Source organism: Cyprinus carpio, chromosome A23, assembly GCF_018340385.1.
Source record: "Cyprinus carpio isolate SPL01 chromosome A23, ASM1834038v1, whole genome shotgun sequence".
Taxonomy (NCBI): Eukaryota; Metazoa; Chordata; class Actinopteri; order Cypriniformes; family Cyprinidae; genus Cyprinus; species Cyprinus carpio.
The window spans coordinates 20,721,012-20,741,011 of NC_056594.1; the positions used below are offsets into that span (position 1 = coordinate 20,721,012).

At 46.5% G+C, this 20,000-nt stretch overlaps 2 protein-coding genes across 2 annotated transcripts in view; one reads left to right on the plus strand and one right to left on the minus strand.

The window, feature by feature from the left end:
* Positions 1-6,797, minus strand: part of actl6b (actin-like 6B) — a 7,896-nt gene extending 1,099 nt beyond the window's left edge. Inside the window, 9 exon segments of the mRNA XM_042713886.1 lie at positions 930-991; positions 1,068-1,157; positions 1,227-1,333; positions 4,472-4,566; positions 4,699-4,796; positions 5,791-5,891; positions 6,089-6,254; positions 6,573-6,620; positions 6,623-6,797. Coding sequence (XP_042569820.1) covers positions 930-991; positions 1,068-1,157; positions 1,227-1,333; positions 4,472-4,566; positions 4,699-4,796; positions 5,791-5,891; positions 6,089-6,254; positions 6,573-6,620; positions 6,623-6,718 — 863 coding nt within the window. The 5' untranslated portion in view covers positions 6,719-6,797.
* A 13,090-nt stretch (positions 6,798-19,887) lies between these two features.
* Positions 19,888-20,000, plus strand: part of LOC109048457 (kinesin-like protein KIF1C) — a 16,475-nt gene continuing 16,362 nt past the window's right edge. The window contains 2 exon segments of the mRNA XM_042713819.1: positions 19,888-19,954; positions 19,957-19,989. Of these exon segments, the coding sequence (XP_042569753.1) occupies positions 19,888-19,954; positions 19,957-19,989 (100 nt within the window).

A 20,000-nucleotide genomic window follows, 5' to 3' on the forward strand; every position in this document is an offset into this window, starting at 1 on the left:
ACGGACACCAGATCAGATGTGTGTGTGAGAGAGTCTGTGTGTTTACACATGTGTGTGTGTTTACACTTGTTTGTGTGCATTTCCGTGTATGTGTGTTTAAATGTGTGTGTACATGTGTGTGAACGTGTACATTTACGCTCGTTTGTGTGTGTGTGTGTTTACAAGTGTGTGAGTGTGTTTGTTTAAGCATGTGTGTGTGCATTTACATGTGATTGTGCATGTTTACATGTCTGCATTTACATGTCTTACATGTGCGCATTTACGCACGTTTGTGTGCGTTTAAGGTTGTGTGTGTTTACATGTTTGTGTGTGCATTTACGTGTGTGCGTTTACGTGTGTGCATTTACGTGTGTGTGTGTGTGTACATATGTGCATTTACATGTATGTGTTTACGAGTGTGTTTGTTTAAGCATGTGCGTATTTACATGTGAATGTGCATGTTTACATGTGTATGTACATGTGCGCATTTATGCACGTTTGTGTGCGTTTAAGCGTATGTGTGTGTGTTTACATGTGTGTGCATGTGCATTTACATGTGTGCTTGTGCATTTGCATGTGTGTGCATTTACATGTGTGTGCGTTTAAGGTTGTGTGTGTTTACATGTCTGTGTGTGCATTTACTTGTGTGTGCATTTACATGTGTGTGTGCGATTAAGGTTGTGTGTGTTTACATGTCTGTGTGTGCATTTACGTCTGTGTGTGCATTAATATTTGTGTGCATGTTTACACGTGTGCATGTGTACATTTATGCTTGTGTGTGTATGTGCATTTACATGTGAGTGAGTGCATTTACACGTGTGTGTCCGCATGCGTTTACATGTATGTGTGTGCGTGTGCATGTTTACATATGTGTGCTTTTACGTATGTGTGTTCACATGTATGCATGTGCATTTACGTGAGTGTGTGTATGTGCGTTTACATGTACTCACTGTTCATCATACGGAGAGTCAGACACCTGCAGCACTGATGCCTGGAAATCCTGAATCACCTCCTGAAAGAGTGACATTCAGCGATCACATGACACCACGTCACATACATGTCATTCTTATGTTCTTGCAGACTCTTACGTTGCACATGTACGTGTGCCAGGATTTGGTGACGGGAGGGAGTTTGTCTTTCTTGGTCCAGAGCGGCGGAGCTCCTTCCCTCACGGGCTCCTGACGGACACACACAGACTGAGAGACTGAACACCACACACGGGGAGAACAGCGGGAGAAACACGCTACCTTAGACGCGATCATGTACGGAGGAACCGTGTCAATGTTCATCTCCTGAAACAGCTCCCGGCACTGCATGGTAATGAAATCACCGGCCAGAGGAGACTTCACGATCCCTGAACACAAGAGCACACCCGCACATCATCTGCACTGCTGCTGGTCACGAGTTTGAGTGCTGGAAACACATTCTGATGATAAACCGATACTTTGATTGCTCTGTAAACTGCAGTGAACAACCCTAACTCTAATCAATAAGCCCCTGAATATGCCTTTAAACCCAGCTGAAGATCAGATAAGAGCTGCAGGTCCACCAGTTTAAAGTGTTTATTTTTACGGCAAAGTGAATAGCACTATAATTTTTGATTTGTTAAAGACGACATTGTACATGTTTGAATTTAGTTTTCTTTGCAAGTCAAATGATTCATGAACTCGCTCCGAAGTCTCGATCTGAATCAAATGATTCATGAGTCGCTCCGAAGTCACAATATGAATCAAATGATTCATGAACTCGCTCTGAAGTCCCGATCTGAATCAAATGATTCACGAACTCGCTCCGAAGTCCCGATCTGAATCAAATTGTTTTGCGATTCGCGCTCTGAAGTCCCGATCTGAATCAAATTGTTTGCGATTCGCGCTCTGAAGTCCCGATCTGAATCAAAAGATTCATGAACTCGCTCCGAAGTCACAATATGAATCAAATGGTTTGCGATTCGCGCTATGAAGTCCCGATCTGAATCAAAAGATTCACGAACTCGCTCCGAAGTCCCGATCTGAATCAAATTGTTTGCGATTCGCGCTCTGAAGTCCCGATCTGAATCAAGTGATTCACCAAATGATTCATCAAATGATTCATGAACTCGCTCCGAAGTCCCGATCTGAATCAAAAGATTCATGAACTCGCTCCGAAGTCCCGATCTGAATCAAATGGTTTGCGATTCGCGCTATGAAGTCCCGATCTGAATCAAATGATTCACCAAATGATTCACCAACTCGCTCCGAAGTCCCGATCTGAATCAAATGATTCACCAACTCGCTCTGAAGTCCCGATCTGAATCAAATTGTTTGCGATTCGCGCTATGAAGTCCCGATCTGAATCAAATGATTCACCAACTCGCTCCGAAGTCCCGATCTGAATCAAATGATTCATGAACTCGCTCCGAAGTCCCGATCTGAAACAAATTGTTTGCGATTCGCGCTCTAAAGTCCCGATCTGAATCAAGTGATTCACCAAAAGATTCATGAACTCGCTCCGAGGTCATATGAATCAAATGGTTTGCGATTCGCGCTATGAAGTCCCGATCTGAATCAAATGATTCATGAACTCGCTCCGAAGTCACAATATGAATCAAATGGTTTGCGATTCGCGCTATGAAGTCCCGATCTGAATCAAATGATTCACCAACTCGCTCCGAAGTCACAATATGAATCAAATGGTTTGCGATTCGCGCTATGAAGTCCCGATCTGAATCAAATGATTCACCAACTCGCTCCGAAGTCCGGATCTGAATCAAATTGTTTGCGATTCGCGCTCTGAAGTCCCGATCTGAATCAAATTGTTTGCGATTCGCGCTCTGAAGTCCCGATCTGAATCAAATTGTTTGCGATTCGCGCTCTGAAGTCCCGATCTGAATCAAATTGTTTGCGATTCGCGCTCTGAAGTCCCGATCTGAATCAAATTGTTTGCGATTCGCGCTCTGAAGTCCCGATCTGAATCAAGTGATTCACCAACTCGCTCCCAAGTCCCGATCTGAATCAAATGGTTTGCGATTCGCGCTATGAAGTCCCGATCTGAATCAAATGATTCATGAACTCGCTCTGAAGTCCCGATCTGAATCAATTGATTCACGAACTCGCTCCCAAGTCCCGATCTGAATCAACTGATTCACGAACTCGCTCCGAAGACCCGATCTGAATCAAAAGATTCACGAACTCGCTCTGAAGTCCCAATATGAATCAAAAGATTGACGAACTCGCTCCGAAGTCCCGATCTGAATCAAATGATTCACGAACTCGCTCCGAAGTCCGGATCTAAATCAAATGATTCATGAACTCGCTCGAAGTCACAATATGAATCAAAAGATTCATGAACTCGCTCCGAAGTCCCGATCTGAATCAAACGATTCACGAACTCGCTCCGAAGTCCCGATCTGAATCAAATGATTCATGAACTCGCTCCGAAGTCCCGATCTGAATCAAAAGATTCATGAACTCGCTCTTAAGTCCCAATATGAATCAAATGATTCACGAACTCGCTCGTCCCGATCTGAATCAAATGATTCACGAACTCGCTCCGAAGTCCCGATATGAATCAAAAGATTCATGAACTCGCTCCGAAGTCCCGATCTGAATCAAACGATTCATGAACTCGCTCCGAAGTCACAATATGAATCAAATGATTCACGAACTCGCTCCGAAGTCCCCGATCTGAATCAAATGATTCATGAACTCGCTCCGAAGTCCCGATCTGAATCAAATGATCACGAACTCGCTCTGAAGTCCCAATATGAATCAAAAGATTCACGAACTCGCTCTGAAGTCCCAATATGAATCAAATGATTCACGAACTCGCTCCGAAGTCCCGATCTGAATCAAATGATCACGAACTCGCTCCGAAGTCCCGATCTGAATCAAAAGATTCACGAACTCGCTCTGAAGTCCCAATATGAATCAAATGGTTCACCAACTCTCTCCGAAGTCCCGATCTGAATCAAATGATTCACAAACTCGCTCCGAAGTCATGATCTGAATCAAATGGTTCGCGATTCGCGCTCTGAAGTACAGATCGGATTAAATGATTCAAATTCATGATCAAATGATAGCTGTTCTGAGCGTTTGTAAGTACCTGCTTATGCAATGTAAATTCACATTAGAAGCTTAGGAGCTATTGTTTGAATAATTACTCTTCACCATCATTTAACAGCATCTTTATAACATTTGAATTCTGCTTGCATCATTGAATCACTACTTTCTTGTCTGTAACTGTAATACAGTCTTGTCTAATACAATCTGTATTGTATAAAGCGCTATAGAAATAAAGGTGACTTATTTCTTGACTCGTTAATATGTGACTAACTCTGTACGTAACCCTGTTAAAGACATATAAGTTATTAATAAAAAAATCTGCTTTGTTTTGTTTCTGCTGAACAAAAGTTTGCATATGTGTTAATAGATAAATAGGTTTATCAGCAAAGTTTTGATCATTTAGAGGCCTTATGATGATCATGTCACTAACTAATGCACGGTCTTCTATTTACCTTGCTGCAGGACGTACCCATCATGCACTGGGATGGCAGTGGTGTGCGTGGCTCCGCTGTCCAGCACCAGGCCCGTGGCTCGACCGTTAGCAAAGCTGCAGTCGCTCAGGTTAAGGTCACTTACAAACATCATGACATCATTAGCCTGTCTTTAACACATGAGGGCCCTCAGCCTCTCTGGATTCTGATTGGCTGATGTCCCCGAGTGGTGCTGTCTGATTGGATACGCGGTGAGCACGGCGGTCTTGCACAGGAAGAAGGCAGGGATGTTGTAATGCTCAAATATGAGTTCTGTTAGTTTTTCTCTCTTGGCCCGCGAGTTCCACTGTCATGAGAGAAACATGCTAACATTACTTCAGATGAAAAATACAGCCAATGTCCTCTCAGTTCTTTGAGATTTAACTCAAACAAACATTAAAACGTTTCACAGAAAATGTTGAATTACAATATAAACATGCAGATCTAGAGCTCATATGCATTACATTTATATTTATCCTCTAATCTACTGTTTAAAAGAAAAGTTCCCACTCAGAATGAAAAATTGCTAAAACTGTCCTCACCTTCAGTTCATCCCAGATGTAGATGAGTTTGTGTCTTCATCAGGTTTGTAGAAATGTAGCACTGCATCAGTGTCTCAGCAATGGATGCTCTGCAGTGAATGGGTGCCGTGAGAATGAGAGTCCAAACAGCTAATAAAAACATCACAATAATCCACAAGTAATCCACAGCACTCCAGTCCATCAGTGAACATCTGGAGAAGACAAAAGATGAAAACACATCCAGCATTAAGACGTTTTTTAACTCAAAATACATAGAGTCCTATAATCCATAATAACACTTCCTCCAGTGAAAAAGTGCATCTGCTGTTGTCTCTCACATCAAAATCCAAGACACATATTTGTTTAGAGCTGTGTACAAAAAAACGCTGCTTGATCTGTGCAGATTTCTCTCCTGATTCACACCAGAACACTTTTTCACTGGAGGAAGTGTTATTATGGATTATAGACTCTATGTATTGAGTTAAAAACATCTTAATGCTGGATGTGTTTCATCTTTTGTCTTCCCCAGATGTTCATTGATGGACTGGAGTGCTGTGGATTACTTGTGGATTATTGTGATGTTTTTATCAGCTGTTTGGACTCTCATTCTGACGGCACCCATTCACTGCAGAGCATCCATTGATGAGACACCTGATGCAATACTGCATTCCTGATGAAGAAACACACTCATCCTGATCTGGGATGGCATGAGGATGAGTAAATTTTCAGATCATTGAATTTTTTGGTCAAGAACTCCTGTAAGAGTGTTGATGTACTCACAGGAGCTTCAGACATCAGAACAGGGTGTAAACTGGGCTCAGATTTGATGTGTTTGCTGTAGATGTGGTCGATTATGGCTTGAAATGCATTCCAGTCCTCAACTAAAAGAGTTCAATTGAGAACACAATAGAAACAGAGACATTCTGCAGAATATACTTTTGTATTTGATATTAAATTGTGTGTGTGTTGTGTGGTGTGTGCCTGTGAGAGAGAGAGTGAGTGAGTGTAGGGTAGTGTGTGGTGTGTTGTGAGAGAGAGTGTGTGTGTGTGTGTGTGTGAGTGAGAGAGAGTGTCGTACTCATGCCGTTCTTCAGTGGAGAGATGAGTTCTACACCCGACCGCGGCACATGCAGGGCTGTGGTATCTATGTAATAACTCCTCCCACTGTTGATCTCTTGCTCCGCCCCCATGTCAGCTGGCCCCTCCTCCTCAGCATTCACTCCTATAGTGGTGGGGAAATCTGCCTATACACAAGCACACAGGAACGTAAGTGATGATAATCATGTGACCTCCAGACCTTCAGGATGATTCTCAAAGCTCTGGGTTTATGGCTCAATCGTGTCAAGTCAATTTATTTATACAGTACAGACGGTTTCAAAGCAGCTTTAAAGTGAGAAACAGAAAAAGAACGGTATCCATGTTGTAAAATTAATCAATTATGAATCATTAGAGTCATTATTCAGATCAACTCTGATAGTGTTAAATAACTGATGATATTACTGAATAATAATTTAATATATGATGGATGGATGTATAGACAGACAGATAGGGTGGTACTTTACCTTCGGACAGTCCTCCTCCTTGCGTATCCCTGCTCTAGTGGAAGAAGGAGGCCGATGTCAAACACCAGAGCGCCCACTTCATCTGACACACACAGAGACGGTGTGAGTATTAGAACAGTCTGATCAGTAAACCTCTTGTCACACATTATTTTAAAGCAGATTTACATAAACCCATAAAGTGAATGTTTGTGATCTGCTATGTCTTCTGGTCAGTGATGATCTCTGATTGGCTCGTTCACATGCGGAGAGCAGGAGGAAGATGTCTGTCTGTGGCTCTGTGTGAGTTTCCTGGATGCGGGGAAGTTGATCTCGTTAACAGCTGAAGTTCCTCATCTCTGTGCTCAGCTTTGACGTTGTGAAAAACCTAATTACTAGTAGCTGATGATGTCACGTGATCAAAAAGTGGTCACACCACGCCGTGCTGTAAGCAGTTTAACCAGAGCAGAAAATGACATTCATGACAGTAATACTATATATTGACACATTAAATCTCTTAGCCAGAAGAAACTGCCCAGCAGGGGTACCGTGGTAAAAGCATGTATTCTGCACATCTACATACTGGGTCGATGAATACCGTGATACCCGGAATGCTGGCGGATGCGGTTGTCATGGTGAGGTGCGATCACTTATCTTAGCTACCTCCGCCGTACACGCCGCCGCTCATCGCGCGTGGATCCTTTCCTCGATCCGTTCCGCGGGAAAGCCGCTGGGGCTGACGGGGGGTGATGTGGTTTCTCGAGCTTGCGTGATGGTTCGGTTCGCTGAGGGTGAGATAACAGGGACCGAATATATTCGCGCCCGCAGGGGCGTCCCGCTGCTTCCTGCTGTCTGTCAACGGTCACAGCGCGTGCTGATTCGGTAACCGCGAGATGTGTGTCTGCAGCCCTTTGTGCTGTTCACACTGTGCTGCTGTGATGTCATTTTTCGTTAATGAGCATTATCTAGACCCATTCACACCGAGACCGAATGAAGTGATTCATTATTTAACGAGACTAGAACACTAAACGAACCTCGAATATGTTTAAACACGCCAAATAACCTTTACTCTTGCTGATCAAGTGTACGTGTGAATCGTGTGAAGATTAACCGTCATATGAGACCATCACCCAACAAATACACACACACACACCACACACCACACACACACACACATCTACTATTGTTCAGTGACAAGGTAACTACAATGGGCACACTGTGATTTACTGTGTAATAAATTATGGTGTGTGGTGCTCAGGAAACACCTGCATCCAGCGTTTCCCTAAATCACACACACACACACCACACACACACCACACACACACACTCAGCACACACCACAACAGATTAAGAGTATATACACCCACACAGAAACACACCACGACAACACACCATATAGATAGATATACACACGACACACCAAACATAATATATATAGATATACACACACACAGATAGGATTATATATACACACACACACACACACATCGATATATATATGATAGATACACACACACACACACACCACACCATATATAATATATACAACACACACAACACACACACACACGACACCCCACATATATATAATAGGTATACACAACAACACACACACAGCCACACACGCACATATATATATATACACACACACACACACACACTTATTCTTTCTCTCTCACACACACTCTTATGCTCTCTCTCTCTCTCTCACACACACACACAGCATGTGACTCTCATGCGCCTCTACAGTAAAATCATGTTTATCATTGGAAAACACACACATCTGGTGACGAATGTTAGTACTACAGAATAAACTCCGAATAAAGTTCTGAATCCGGCTTTGGTCACCCAGTTTTGTAGAAAAATGCTATTGGAAATTAATTAGTTATTAATTTCGTTTGTTTTTTCGTAGGGGTATAACCTACTGGCACCACAAATCTGCAATCAATGTAGAAGAAAACCGTTTTTAGGTTTACTTGAAATTCGTGCAATACACAAAAGACAACAAAACCTTTTTGACTGAATTGTTTCTCGCTGTATTCTTCTGGTCACATGCTTCCAGTGCTTTCTTTTTTAGATAACTATAAAACTTAATAAAAATGTTTTTTTTTTTTTGTTTTTTTTTTTTTTTTCTTGGGAATTGGCGCAAAGTCCTTAGTAGTGTTTGAAAATGTGTTTTCATGGACTGTCATATTAATACAACGCGTGGAAAATAGACAGAATTTCAGAAAAAGTGTCTATCGTTCATTAAAACAGTACTGTTAATATCGTGTTTTTTTACCATTTAAAATAACTTTATATCCTAGGCAATTTAGGACTGAATAAATATCATGGTTGGGCACAACCTGTATCCGTTGTGTAAATGTGGACTGTGTGTTTGGTTTGAGGGTTCCTGCCTGGTGTCCGGATTCGCCGTTCGTGACGTCCCCCCCCCCGCCGCCCCGCCCACCCCCACCCACGCACCGCCGCCCAAGGGCGCCGACTTTTTCTTCTGTATTTTTCATCTTTTTCTCCCTAAAAAACACCCCTTAGCTGGCCCGAACACGCAGAGCGAAGGCCTCCCGGGCCGAGGAGCTCCATCACCGACGGGATTGCGGGCGATCGGGCGCGCGCGGCCTCCGCCGGAAAGTTTCTCACCGGCGCTCGTGACCGCGTCTAACGGACACCGGCGGCTCTGGGACTTCACGAGAGAGGCATCCGGCACCACCCGCGCGGATAACGGAGAAATAACGGCAAATACGGTCAAAGTCTGCGTGTAAATATAAATAGAGTGAAAGTCGGTGAGCCGGAGCGCCCCCGCCCGAGTCCCCGGTAAACTCACGATACTAAACACACCGGAGGACCAGCAGCTCGGTGAAGAAGGTGGAGTCATTTCCCCTCACAGTTGTGACTGTCCCTAGACTGAAAAATAAATAACAGTGTCAAGTCCAGGAAAGAATGAAAGCATCGTCAGAATACTCCATCTGCCATCAGTGACTAAACCGTAACGCTATAAAGACGAGAATACTTTTTGTACACGAAAAACAAAACAAAAATAATGACTTTATTCAACAAGTCCTCTCCTCTGTGTCTCTCACATCAGCGCAGTGCCATTTTTGAGAATATGAGCTGAAAATAGACAGCATAAGCTCTTCTGTGTCAGCCGTGGCACAAGGATATTTTTCTGTGTATTTACACTTTCATTTGAAAGAAAAAGTGAGCGGTGATGGGCCCTCCCGGTTTTCACCAAAATATCTTAAATTTGTTTTCCCGAAGACGAACTAAGCTTTTAGGGTTTGGAACGACATGGGGGTGAGGATTAATGACAACATTTTCATTTTGGGGTGGGAGTACCCCTTTTAAAACTACTCCTGCATGTGTTTTATTAAATCATCCATAATTACCGTTTTATTTGAGTAACTTGGAACAACATGTTGAACAGACTAGAGCTGAGAGGGGTGTGTGTGTGTGTGTGTGTTCATGTGACAGCTGGAGCAACTAAACAGCAAACACATTGACTTTCCTCTCTGCCCTTTAAACACCCTTGACTTTGGTGTGTGTGTGGTGTGTGGGGTGTGTGTGTGTAAATAGCTGAAGTGAGTTGATGTAGGGATTCATCAGTCAAAGTCTCTCATTTTTTCAGTCTATTGATCTGAGGGGTAATCTTAACTCCTGGTGATCTTCTCATGGGGCCATCATTCTGACTGTGTTTGTTTATTCACACATTCGGGGTTTCCCTGTGGGTCTTAAATCAGAGCAGGAGTCTTAAATCATAGTCTCAGCATTAAATATCGATGAGCTGCCAAAAATGAATCTCTTCCACAGTATTTTTTTATTGAACATCCTTTAAAACGGGATACATGGGGATGCAAATTTAAAATGAACTAAAACTAATGTCTCCGATTACGTAACTAGGTCTCCTGAGGCAGGAATGAGACATTGCGAGAATTGCATGTGGGAACTCTCCCCTTCTCCAATTACTTGAAGTCATGTAAGATAACGCCAGTTCAGTAATGGACAATTGACCTATCGGTAAGCCCCCCCCCTTGGTCTCTGATGTTGAGAGGGCATTCCGTTCCTGGCTCGATACACCGACACAATAGTGTCCACTATCCAGTGAGAAAGCCTTGCTTAGATACTGCTCGTCCACTAGCACAGCCACCATACACACAAAAAACTGCTCAGACTGATGAAAGGTGGCAGGGGTGGTCAATATAGATCCTCAAGGCCCCCACAGGACGAATGGCGCTCTGGCCTAGGTGTCATGGGGAGGTCGACCGCTCAGTTGATAAGCAAGCAAGGAAATGACCTTCGCCATAAAGGGGATGGAAAGAGATTTTTAGCCACGTAGCCTGGTTTGGGCCAGAGAGTAACACTGCAGTCCCCAGGTCCAAACCGAATACAATCTCATCCGAGAGCATGTGCAAATTCCTATGCACTTAGCCGAAGCAATTAACTACTGTTTTAACTGTACTACAAGTCAATTAACCAGTTGAGTGCAGGTGAGCTACTGAGTAACTGCAACAAAACACAAGTTAGAACACTCCCACATAACAAGGGCGATAAGCAGAGCAGTTTTGAGGGAGAGCCTCCTCATAGCAACAGAATCCAGGGACTCGAACAGGGATAGAGAGAGAGCTTTCAGAACCAGCGCTAAGTCCCACGGTGGCTCAGACGGTGGGTGTGGGGAGTGTAATCTCCTCACCCCCCCCTGAGAAATCTGACCACCAATGTGTGCCTCCCAATCAGTTACCCGTCAACTGGTGAATGAAATAAAGTAACAGCCGCCACATGAACCTTCAGCGCTGATGGCAGGCTCCTGTTATCGAGCATGTGCTGCACATTCGACAAGAGGTAGCTCGCCGGGTCGATATCTTCATCACAGCACCATTTCATAAACACTTCCATTTAAATGCATACAAACACCTAGTAGAGTGCACGAGACTCCGTGATCATGTCAATCACACGGGGAGGCAGGGTGCTTAGCTCTCTAGGATCCTGAAGTAGCCAGACGTGCAGGCTCCACAGCTCGGGATGGGGTGCCAGATAAAAGCATCCGCTTGAGACAGTAGCTCCTTTCTGAGGAGAATCCACCAAGGGGTAGCCACCAGCATCTCCCTGAGGTCCGGAAACTAAGGTTGATTCGACCAGTTTCGGGGCAATGAGGATCACTGAGCCTTTCTTCGCTGATTTTGCATGATATCAGAGGCAAAAATCTTCACTGGGAATGCATAAAGTCTGCCTCTCAGCCAGCAGAACGTCCCCATCAGTGGGGAGTGGGACAATGAAAAGAACAGGCTTGTCGCATACGGATCCACCTCTGTCTTCCCGAAGCAATCCTAAATCATCCGGATCAAGCTGGGATGCAGCCTTCACTCTCTGTGAGGAATTCTGTTCCCGAGAGGATGTTTGCGCTGCAGTATAGGAGACCGGGGTATGCCCTGCTCTGATGGAGAGTAAAGGACGACGACCGCTAAATAGAAGACCCGCAGCCTGCTTGAAAAGGGCACTGGAGCATACGCTGCCCGGCGATCTATGTACAAAAAACCACAGACATTTTGTTGGGGCTTTAGAGCTAAGAATACGCCTTTAGTTCCAAGTGGTTATGTGCCACTGCCTGAGGACTCTGACCACAGGCCTGAAGCCGGAACGCCTGGCACACTGCTCCCAGCCTGTGGTTGATGCATTCATCGTTACCCACAGTACACACTCACCAGCCCTAGGGGAACCCCCCTGCTGAACATTTGGTGAACATATTGGTCCATGCTCTCCACAGGACTCGATCTTTCAGCCACAAACTGTAGCGGCCCCATGTGCAGAAGACCGAGGTGACAAACTAATGACACCGACGCCATAAGTCTAGGAGCCTCTGGAATTCCTCAGAGCAACAGACTGGCCCAGTCTGAACTGGTGCAGAGCTGCAGAGATGGTCTCTAGAGAGAGAGGCGCGCTCGCATCTCCATTGAGTCGAAAACACATGCCCAGATATGTAATAGATTGACTCGGGGTGAAAACGCTCTTCTGTACATTCACACACAGTCCAGGGGAGTCCAGATGGTGAGGCAGCATGTCCATATGATGGATAAACACATCTCTTGAATGGGCCAAAATGGGTCGTCCAGATGATGCACATACCACTCGCTCTGAGGGGGGAAAGCGTGCATCTATGCACTTTGAAAACATGTGCGGTGCCAAAGCCAGTCCGAAAGGAAGAACCGAATACTGGTATGCTGTGCCCTCGAACGGGAATTTCAGGAAGTGCCTGTGCCGCATCACAATCTGAATATGGAAGTATGCGTCCTTCAGATCCACGGATGCAATCCAGTCCCAGGACAAATTGTGCCAGGATCTGCTAAGGGTCGTGCTTTTGAAGTGCTCGGTTGATGGGCCTCAGGTCTGCGGCATCCCTGTGTCACTGGGAAGCCATAACAGATACAGACCGCGACTCCGCACTGCTCTGAGGCAGGGCAAGTGACGCAGTATTTGTAGTATGAGGAGGAAACAACTATTTTTGAGAGGATGTGTGTGTCTTTATTGCATGAACAGAAAACAGAACATTGCATTTGTCACCTACATGAACAAAGGGGACATGATGCAGAACATGGCGCTTGGGGGCTGGTCCTCCCGCAAGCTCTCTCCTCCTCTCTGACAGGACCTCAGGATGAAGGCTGGCAGCCGAAGATGGCCCACTATCAAGGGGGTCCTCCATCGGTCCGTGCCATCTCTTCCCGGGTCCCAGCCACTGCTTACGGCAAACATACGGCTCCATGTTTGGGGCAGTCGTGGCCTAATGGTTAGAGAGTCGGACTTGTAACCAGAAAGTCACGGTTGAGTCTTAGGTCCGGCAGGAATTGTCGGTGGGGGGAGTGAATAACCAGAACTCTCTTCTACCCTCAATACCACGACTGAGGTGAAACCCTTGCGCAAGGTTTGAACCCCCAACTGACCCCCGGACGCCACAGCAATATGGCTGCCCTCTGCTCCGGGGTGTGTTTACGAAAATGAAAATTTGTCATTAATCACTCACCCCCATGTCTTTCCAAACCCAAAAAAGCTTAGTTCGCTTCGGAACACAGTTAAGATATTTTGGATGAAAACCGGGAGGCTTGTGACTGTCCCATAGACTGCAAAAAAAATAACAGTGTCAAGTCCAGGAAAGAATGAAAGCATCGTCAGAATACTCCATCTGCCATCAGTGACTCAACTGTAACGCTATAAAGCGATAGAATACTGTTTGTACACGAAGAAAACAAAAATAATGCCCTTTTTCAACAAGTCCTCTCCTCTGTGTCTCTCCACATCAGCTCAGTGCCATTTTGGAGAATTGAGCTGAAAATAGACAGGAAAGCTCTTCTGTGTCACCCGTGGCACAAGGATAGTTTTTCTACCTGTATTTACACTTTCATTTGAAAGAAAACAGTGCCGCCTGATAGGCCTCCCGGTTTTTTCATCCAAAATATCTTAAATGTGTTCCGAAGACGAACTAAGCTTTTAGGGTTTGGAACGACATGGGGGTGAGTGTTAATGACAACTTTTTCTTTTGGGGGAGTATCCCTTTAAAACTACTCCGCATGTGTTTTATTAAATATCCTATAATTACCGTTTTATTCTGAGTAACTTGGACACAACATGTCTGAACAGACTAGAGCTGAGAGTGTGTGTGTGTGTGTGTGTGTGTTCATTGTGACAGCTGGAGCAACTAAACAGCAAACACACATGACATTCCTCTCTGCCCTTTAAACACCCTTGACTTTGAGTGTGTGTGGGGTGTGTGGGTGGTGTGTGTGTGAATAGCTGAAGTGAGTTGATGTGGGGATTCATCAGTCAAGTCTCTCATTCTTTCAGTCTTTTTGATCTGAGGGGTGTAATCTTTAACTCCTGGTGATCTTCTCATGTGATGCCATCATTTCTGACTGTGTTTGATATTCACACATTCAGGGTTCCTGTGGGTCTTAAATCAGAGCAGAGAGTCTTAAATTCATAGTCTCAGCATTAAATATCGTTGAGCTCCCAAAAATGAATCTCTTCCACAGTTTTTGTTTTATTGAACATCCTTAAATGGGGATACTTTGGGATGAAAATTTAAAATGAACTAAAACGAATGTCTCCGATTACGTAACCTAGGTCTCTGAGGCGGGAATGAACATTGCGAAAATTGCATGTGGGAACTCCTCCCCTTCTCCAATTACTTGAAGTCATGTAAGATAACGCCATTCATAAACTGGACAATTGACCTATCGGTAACCCCCGCCCCCCTTGGTCTCTGATGTTGAGAGGGCATTCCGTTCCTGGCTCGCATACACCGACACAATAGTGTCCACTATCCAGTGAAAAAGCCTCTGCTTAGATCTGCTCGTCCACTAGCACAGCCACCATAGCACACAAAAAGCTGCTCAGACTGATGAAAGGTGGCAGAGTGGTCAATATAGACCTCAAGGCCCCTACAGGACGAATGGCGCTCTGACCCTAGGTGTCATGGCGAGGTCGACAGCTCAGTTGATAAGCAAGCAAGGAAATACCTTCGCCATAAAGGGGATGGAAAGAGTTTAGCCACGTACCCGGGTTTGGGCCAGAGAGTAACACTGCAGTCCCCAGGCCCAAAAACGAATCCCATCCTCATCCGAGGCATGTGCAAATCTCCTATGCATTTACCCGAAGCAATTAACTACTGTTTTAACTGTACTACAAGTCATTAACCAGTTGAGTGCAGGTGAGCTACTGGAACTGCACAAAACACAAGTTAGAACACTCCACATAACAAGGGCGTAAGCAGAGCAGTTTGAGGGAGAGCCTCCTCATACAACAGAATCCAGGGATCGAACAGGATAGAGAGAGAGCTTTCAAAACCCAGCGCTAAGTCCCACGGTGGCTCAGAGGGTGGGTGTGGGGAGTGAAACTCCTCACCCCCCCTGAGAAAATCTGACCCCCAAATTGTGCCCCCCAATCAGTACCCGTAAACTGGTGAATGAAATAAGTACAGCCGCCACAGAACCTTCAGCGCTGATGGCGGGCTCCTGTTATCGAGCATTTTGCTGCACATTCGACAAGAGGTACTCGCCGGGTCGATATCTTCATCACGCACCATTTCAAAAACACTTCCCATTTAATGCATACAAACCCTAGTAGAGTGCACGAGACTCCGGGGATCATGTCAATCACACGGGGAGGCAGGGTCTTAGCTCTCTAGGATCCCTGAAGTAGCCAGACGTGCAGGCCCCACAGCTCGGATGGGGTGCCAGATAAAAGCCTTTCCGCTTGAGACAGTAGCTCCTTTCTGAGGAGAATCCACCAAGGGGTAGCCACCAGCATCTCCCTGAGGCCCGGGTAAACCAAGGTTGATTCACCAGTTTCGGGGCAATGAGGATCACTGCGCCTTCTCTTGCTGATTTGCATGATTCAGAGGCAAAATCTTCACTGGGAAATGCATAAAGTCGCCTCTCAGCCAGCGAACGTCCCCCATCAGTGGGGTGGGACAATGAAAAGAAACAGGCTTGTCGCATACGGATCCACCTCTGTCTTCCCGAAGCAATCCAAATCTCCGGATCAAGCTGGGATGCAGCCTTCCTCTCTGTGAGGAATTCTGTTCCTCGAGAGGATGTTTTGCGCTGCATTATAGGAGGACCGGGGTATGCCCTGCTCTGATGGAGAGTAAAGGACGATCCGCCTCATAATAGAAGCCCCCCAGCCTGCTTGAAAAGGGCACGGAGCTACGCTGCCCTGGCGATATATGTACAAAACCACAGACATTTTGTTGGGGCTTTAGAGCTAAGAATACCGCCTTAGTTCCAAGTGGTTTATGTGCCACTGCCTGAGACTCTGCCACAGGCCTGAAGCCGGGAACGCCCTGGCACACTGCCCCCCGCCTGTGGTTGATGCATTCATCGTTACCCACAGTAAAACCTCTCACCAGCCCTAGGGAACCCCCCTGCTGAACATTTGGTGAACATATTGGTCCATGCTCTCCACGGGACTCGATCTTTCAGCCACAACTGTAGCGGCCCCTGTGCAGAAGACCGAGGTGACAAACTAATGACACCGACGCCATAAGTCTCAGGAGCCTCTGGAATTCCCTCAGAGGAACAGACCGGCACAGTCTGAACTGCTGCGACTGCAGAGATGTCTCTAGAGAGAGAGGCGCGCTCGCATCTCCATTGAGTCGAAACACATGCCCAGATATGTAATAGATTGACTCGGGGGTGAAAACGCTCTTCTGTACATTCACACACAGTCCCCGGGGGGCCAGATGTGAGGCAGCATGTCCATATGATGGAAGCACATCTCTTGAAAAGGGCCAAAATTAGTCAGTCGTCAGATATGCGCATACCACTCGCTCTGAGGGGGAAAGCGTGCATCTATGCCTTTGAAAACATGTGCGGTGCCCAAAACCGTCCGAAAGGAAAAACCGAATACTGGTATGCTGTGCCCCTCGAACGGGAATTTCAGGAAGTGCCTGTGCGCTCACAAACTGAATATGGAAGTATGCGTCCTTCAGATCCACGGATGCAATCCAGTCCCCAGGGCAATTTGTGCCCGGATCTGCTTAAGGGTCGTGCTTTTGAAGTGCTCGGTGATGGGCCTCAGGGCTGCCCGGGTCCCTGTGTCACTGGGAAGCCAAACAGATACGACCGCGACTCCGCACTGCTCTGAGGCAGGGCAAGTGACGCAAATATTTGTAGTATGAGGAGGGAAAAAAACTATTTTTGAGAGGATGTGTGTCTTTATTGCAAAGAAAAGAAAACAGAACATTGCATTTGTCACCTACATGAACAAAGGGGACATGATGCAGGAACATGGCGCTTGGGGGCTGGTCATCCCGCAAGCTCTCTCCTCCTCTTGACAGGACCCCAGGATGAAGGCTTGGCGCCAAGATGGCCCACTATCAAAGGGGGTCCTCATCGGTCCGTGCCATCTCTTCCCGGGTCCCAGCCCCCTGCTTACGGCAAAAACATACGGCTCCATGTTTGGGACAGCGTGGCCTAATGGTTAGAGAGTCGGACTTGTAACCAGAAGTCACGGTTTGAGTCTTAGGTCCGGCAGGAATTGTCGGTGGGGGGAGTGAATACCCGAACTCTCTTCTACCCTCAATACCAAGACTGAGGTGAAACCCTTGCGCAAGGTTTGAACCCCCAACTGACCCCCGGGCGCCCAGCAATATGGGCTGCCCTCTTTCTCCGGGGTGTGGGTTTACGTGTGTGTGTGTCCACTACTGTATGTGTGCATTGATGGGTTAATGCGAGCAAAACTCTGAGTATGGGTCACCAACTTGGGCCAACATCACACGTCACTTCACTCAGACTTGCCAACTGTGTTAGATACCTATCCCACACTGCAGTGTGCTCGGGCTTGTCCTTTTTTGTCCAGTGTAATGATCCTTTTGTTACTCATTTGTTCACCTGACAAAAGTTCAGACTTCTCACTAGTGTTCTATTCTTAACAGCTCTCAGTCAGGGTTTCTAGGGTGGATGTGATTGACAGAGCAACATTGAGCTCTGATTGGTCCGGAGGGACTGATCCTGATGGCTGTTGTTCTGTGTTTCAGGATGGCCGCCCCAGTGAATGGTAGCGGTGAGGTTCGGCCCCTTCAACTCCCGCGAAACCAGCCGAGATGCTAAATGTGTCATACAGATGCAGGGAAGCTCCACCTGGGTGCAAACACACCAGCAGGGATTGATTGCATTTCATCGTTACCACAGTACAACACTCTCACCAGCCCTAGGGGCACCCCCCTGCTGAACATTTGGTGAACATATTTGGTCCATGCTCTCCACAGGACTCGATCTTTCAGCCACAACTGTAGCGGCCCCATGTGCAGAAGACCGAGGTGACAAACTAATGACACCGACGCCATAAGTCTCAGGAGCCTCTGGAATTCCCTCAGAGGAACAGACCGGCACAGTCTGAACTGCTGCAGAGATGCAGAGGAGATGGTCTCTAGAGAGAGAGGCGTGCTCGCATCTCCATTGAGTCGAAACACATGCCCAGATATGTAATAGATTGACTCGGGGTGAAAACGCTCTTCTGTACATTCACACACAGTCCAGGGGAGTCCAGATGGTGAGGCAGCATGTCCATATGATGGATAAACACATCTCTTGAATGGGCCAAAATGGGTCGTCCAGATGATGCACATACCACTCGCTCTGAGGGGGGAAAGCGCTGCATCTATGCACTTTGAAAACATGCGCGGTGCCAAAGCCAGTCCGAATGGAAGAACCGAATACTGGTATGCTGTGCCCTCGAACGGGAATTTCAGGAAGTGCACACAATCTGAATATGGAAGTATGCGTCCTTCAGATCCACGGATGCAATCCAGTCCCCAGGACAAATTTGTGCCAGGATCTGCTTAAGGGTCGTGCTTTTTGAAGTGCTCGGTTGATGGGCCTCAGGTCTGCCGGCATCCCTGTGTCACTGGGAAGCCATAACAGATACAGACCGCGACTCCGCACTGCTCTGAGGCAGGGGCAAGTGACGCAGTATTTGTAGTATGAGGAGGGAAACAACTATTTTTGAGAGGATGTGTGTGTCTTTATTGCATGAACAGAAAACAGAACATTGCATTTGTCACCTACATGAACAAAGGGGACATGATGCAGAACATGGCGCTTGGGGGCTGGTCCTCCCGCAAGCTCTCTCCTCCTCTTGACAGGACCCTCAGGATGAAGGCTTGGCAGCCGAAGATGGCCCACTATCAAGGCGGGGGGGTCCTCATCGGTCCGTGCCATCTCTTCCCGGGTCCCAGCCACTGCTTACGGCAAACATACGGCTCCATGTTTGGGGCAGTCGTGGCCTAATGGTTAGAGAGTCGGACTTGTAACCAGAAAGTCACGGTTTGAGTCTTAGGTCCGGCAGGAATTGTCGGTGGGGGGAGTGAATAACCAGAACTCTCTTCTACCCTCAATACCACGACTGAGGTGAAACCCTTGCGCAAGGTTTGAACCCCCAACTGACCCCCGGACGCCACAGCAATATGGCTGCCCTCTGCTCCGGGTGTGTGTTCACGGTGTGTGTGTGTCCACTACTGTATGTGTGCACTTGGATGGGTTAAATGCAGAGCACAAGGCTGCCCTCCACCATACTTGGGCCAACATCACACGTCACTTCACTCAGATCTGCCACACTGTGTTAGATACTCTATCCCACTGTGCAGTGTGCTCGACTTGTCCTTTTATGTCCAGTGTAATGATCTCTTTTGTGACTCATTTGTTCACTGACAAAAGTTCAGACTTCTCAAGAGTGTTCTAATTCTTAACAGCTCTCATGTCAGGGTTTCTAGGAGTTGGATGTGATTTGACAGAGCAACATTGAGCTCTGATTGGTCCGGAGGGACTGATCCTGATTGGCTGTTGTTCTGTGTTTCAGGATGGCCGCCTCAGTGAAGGTAGCGGTGAGAGTTCGGCCCTTCAACTCCCGCGAAACCAGCCGAGATGCTAATGTGTCATACAGATGCAGGGAAGCTCCACCTGTGAGTGCAAA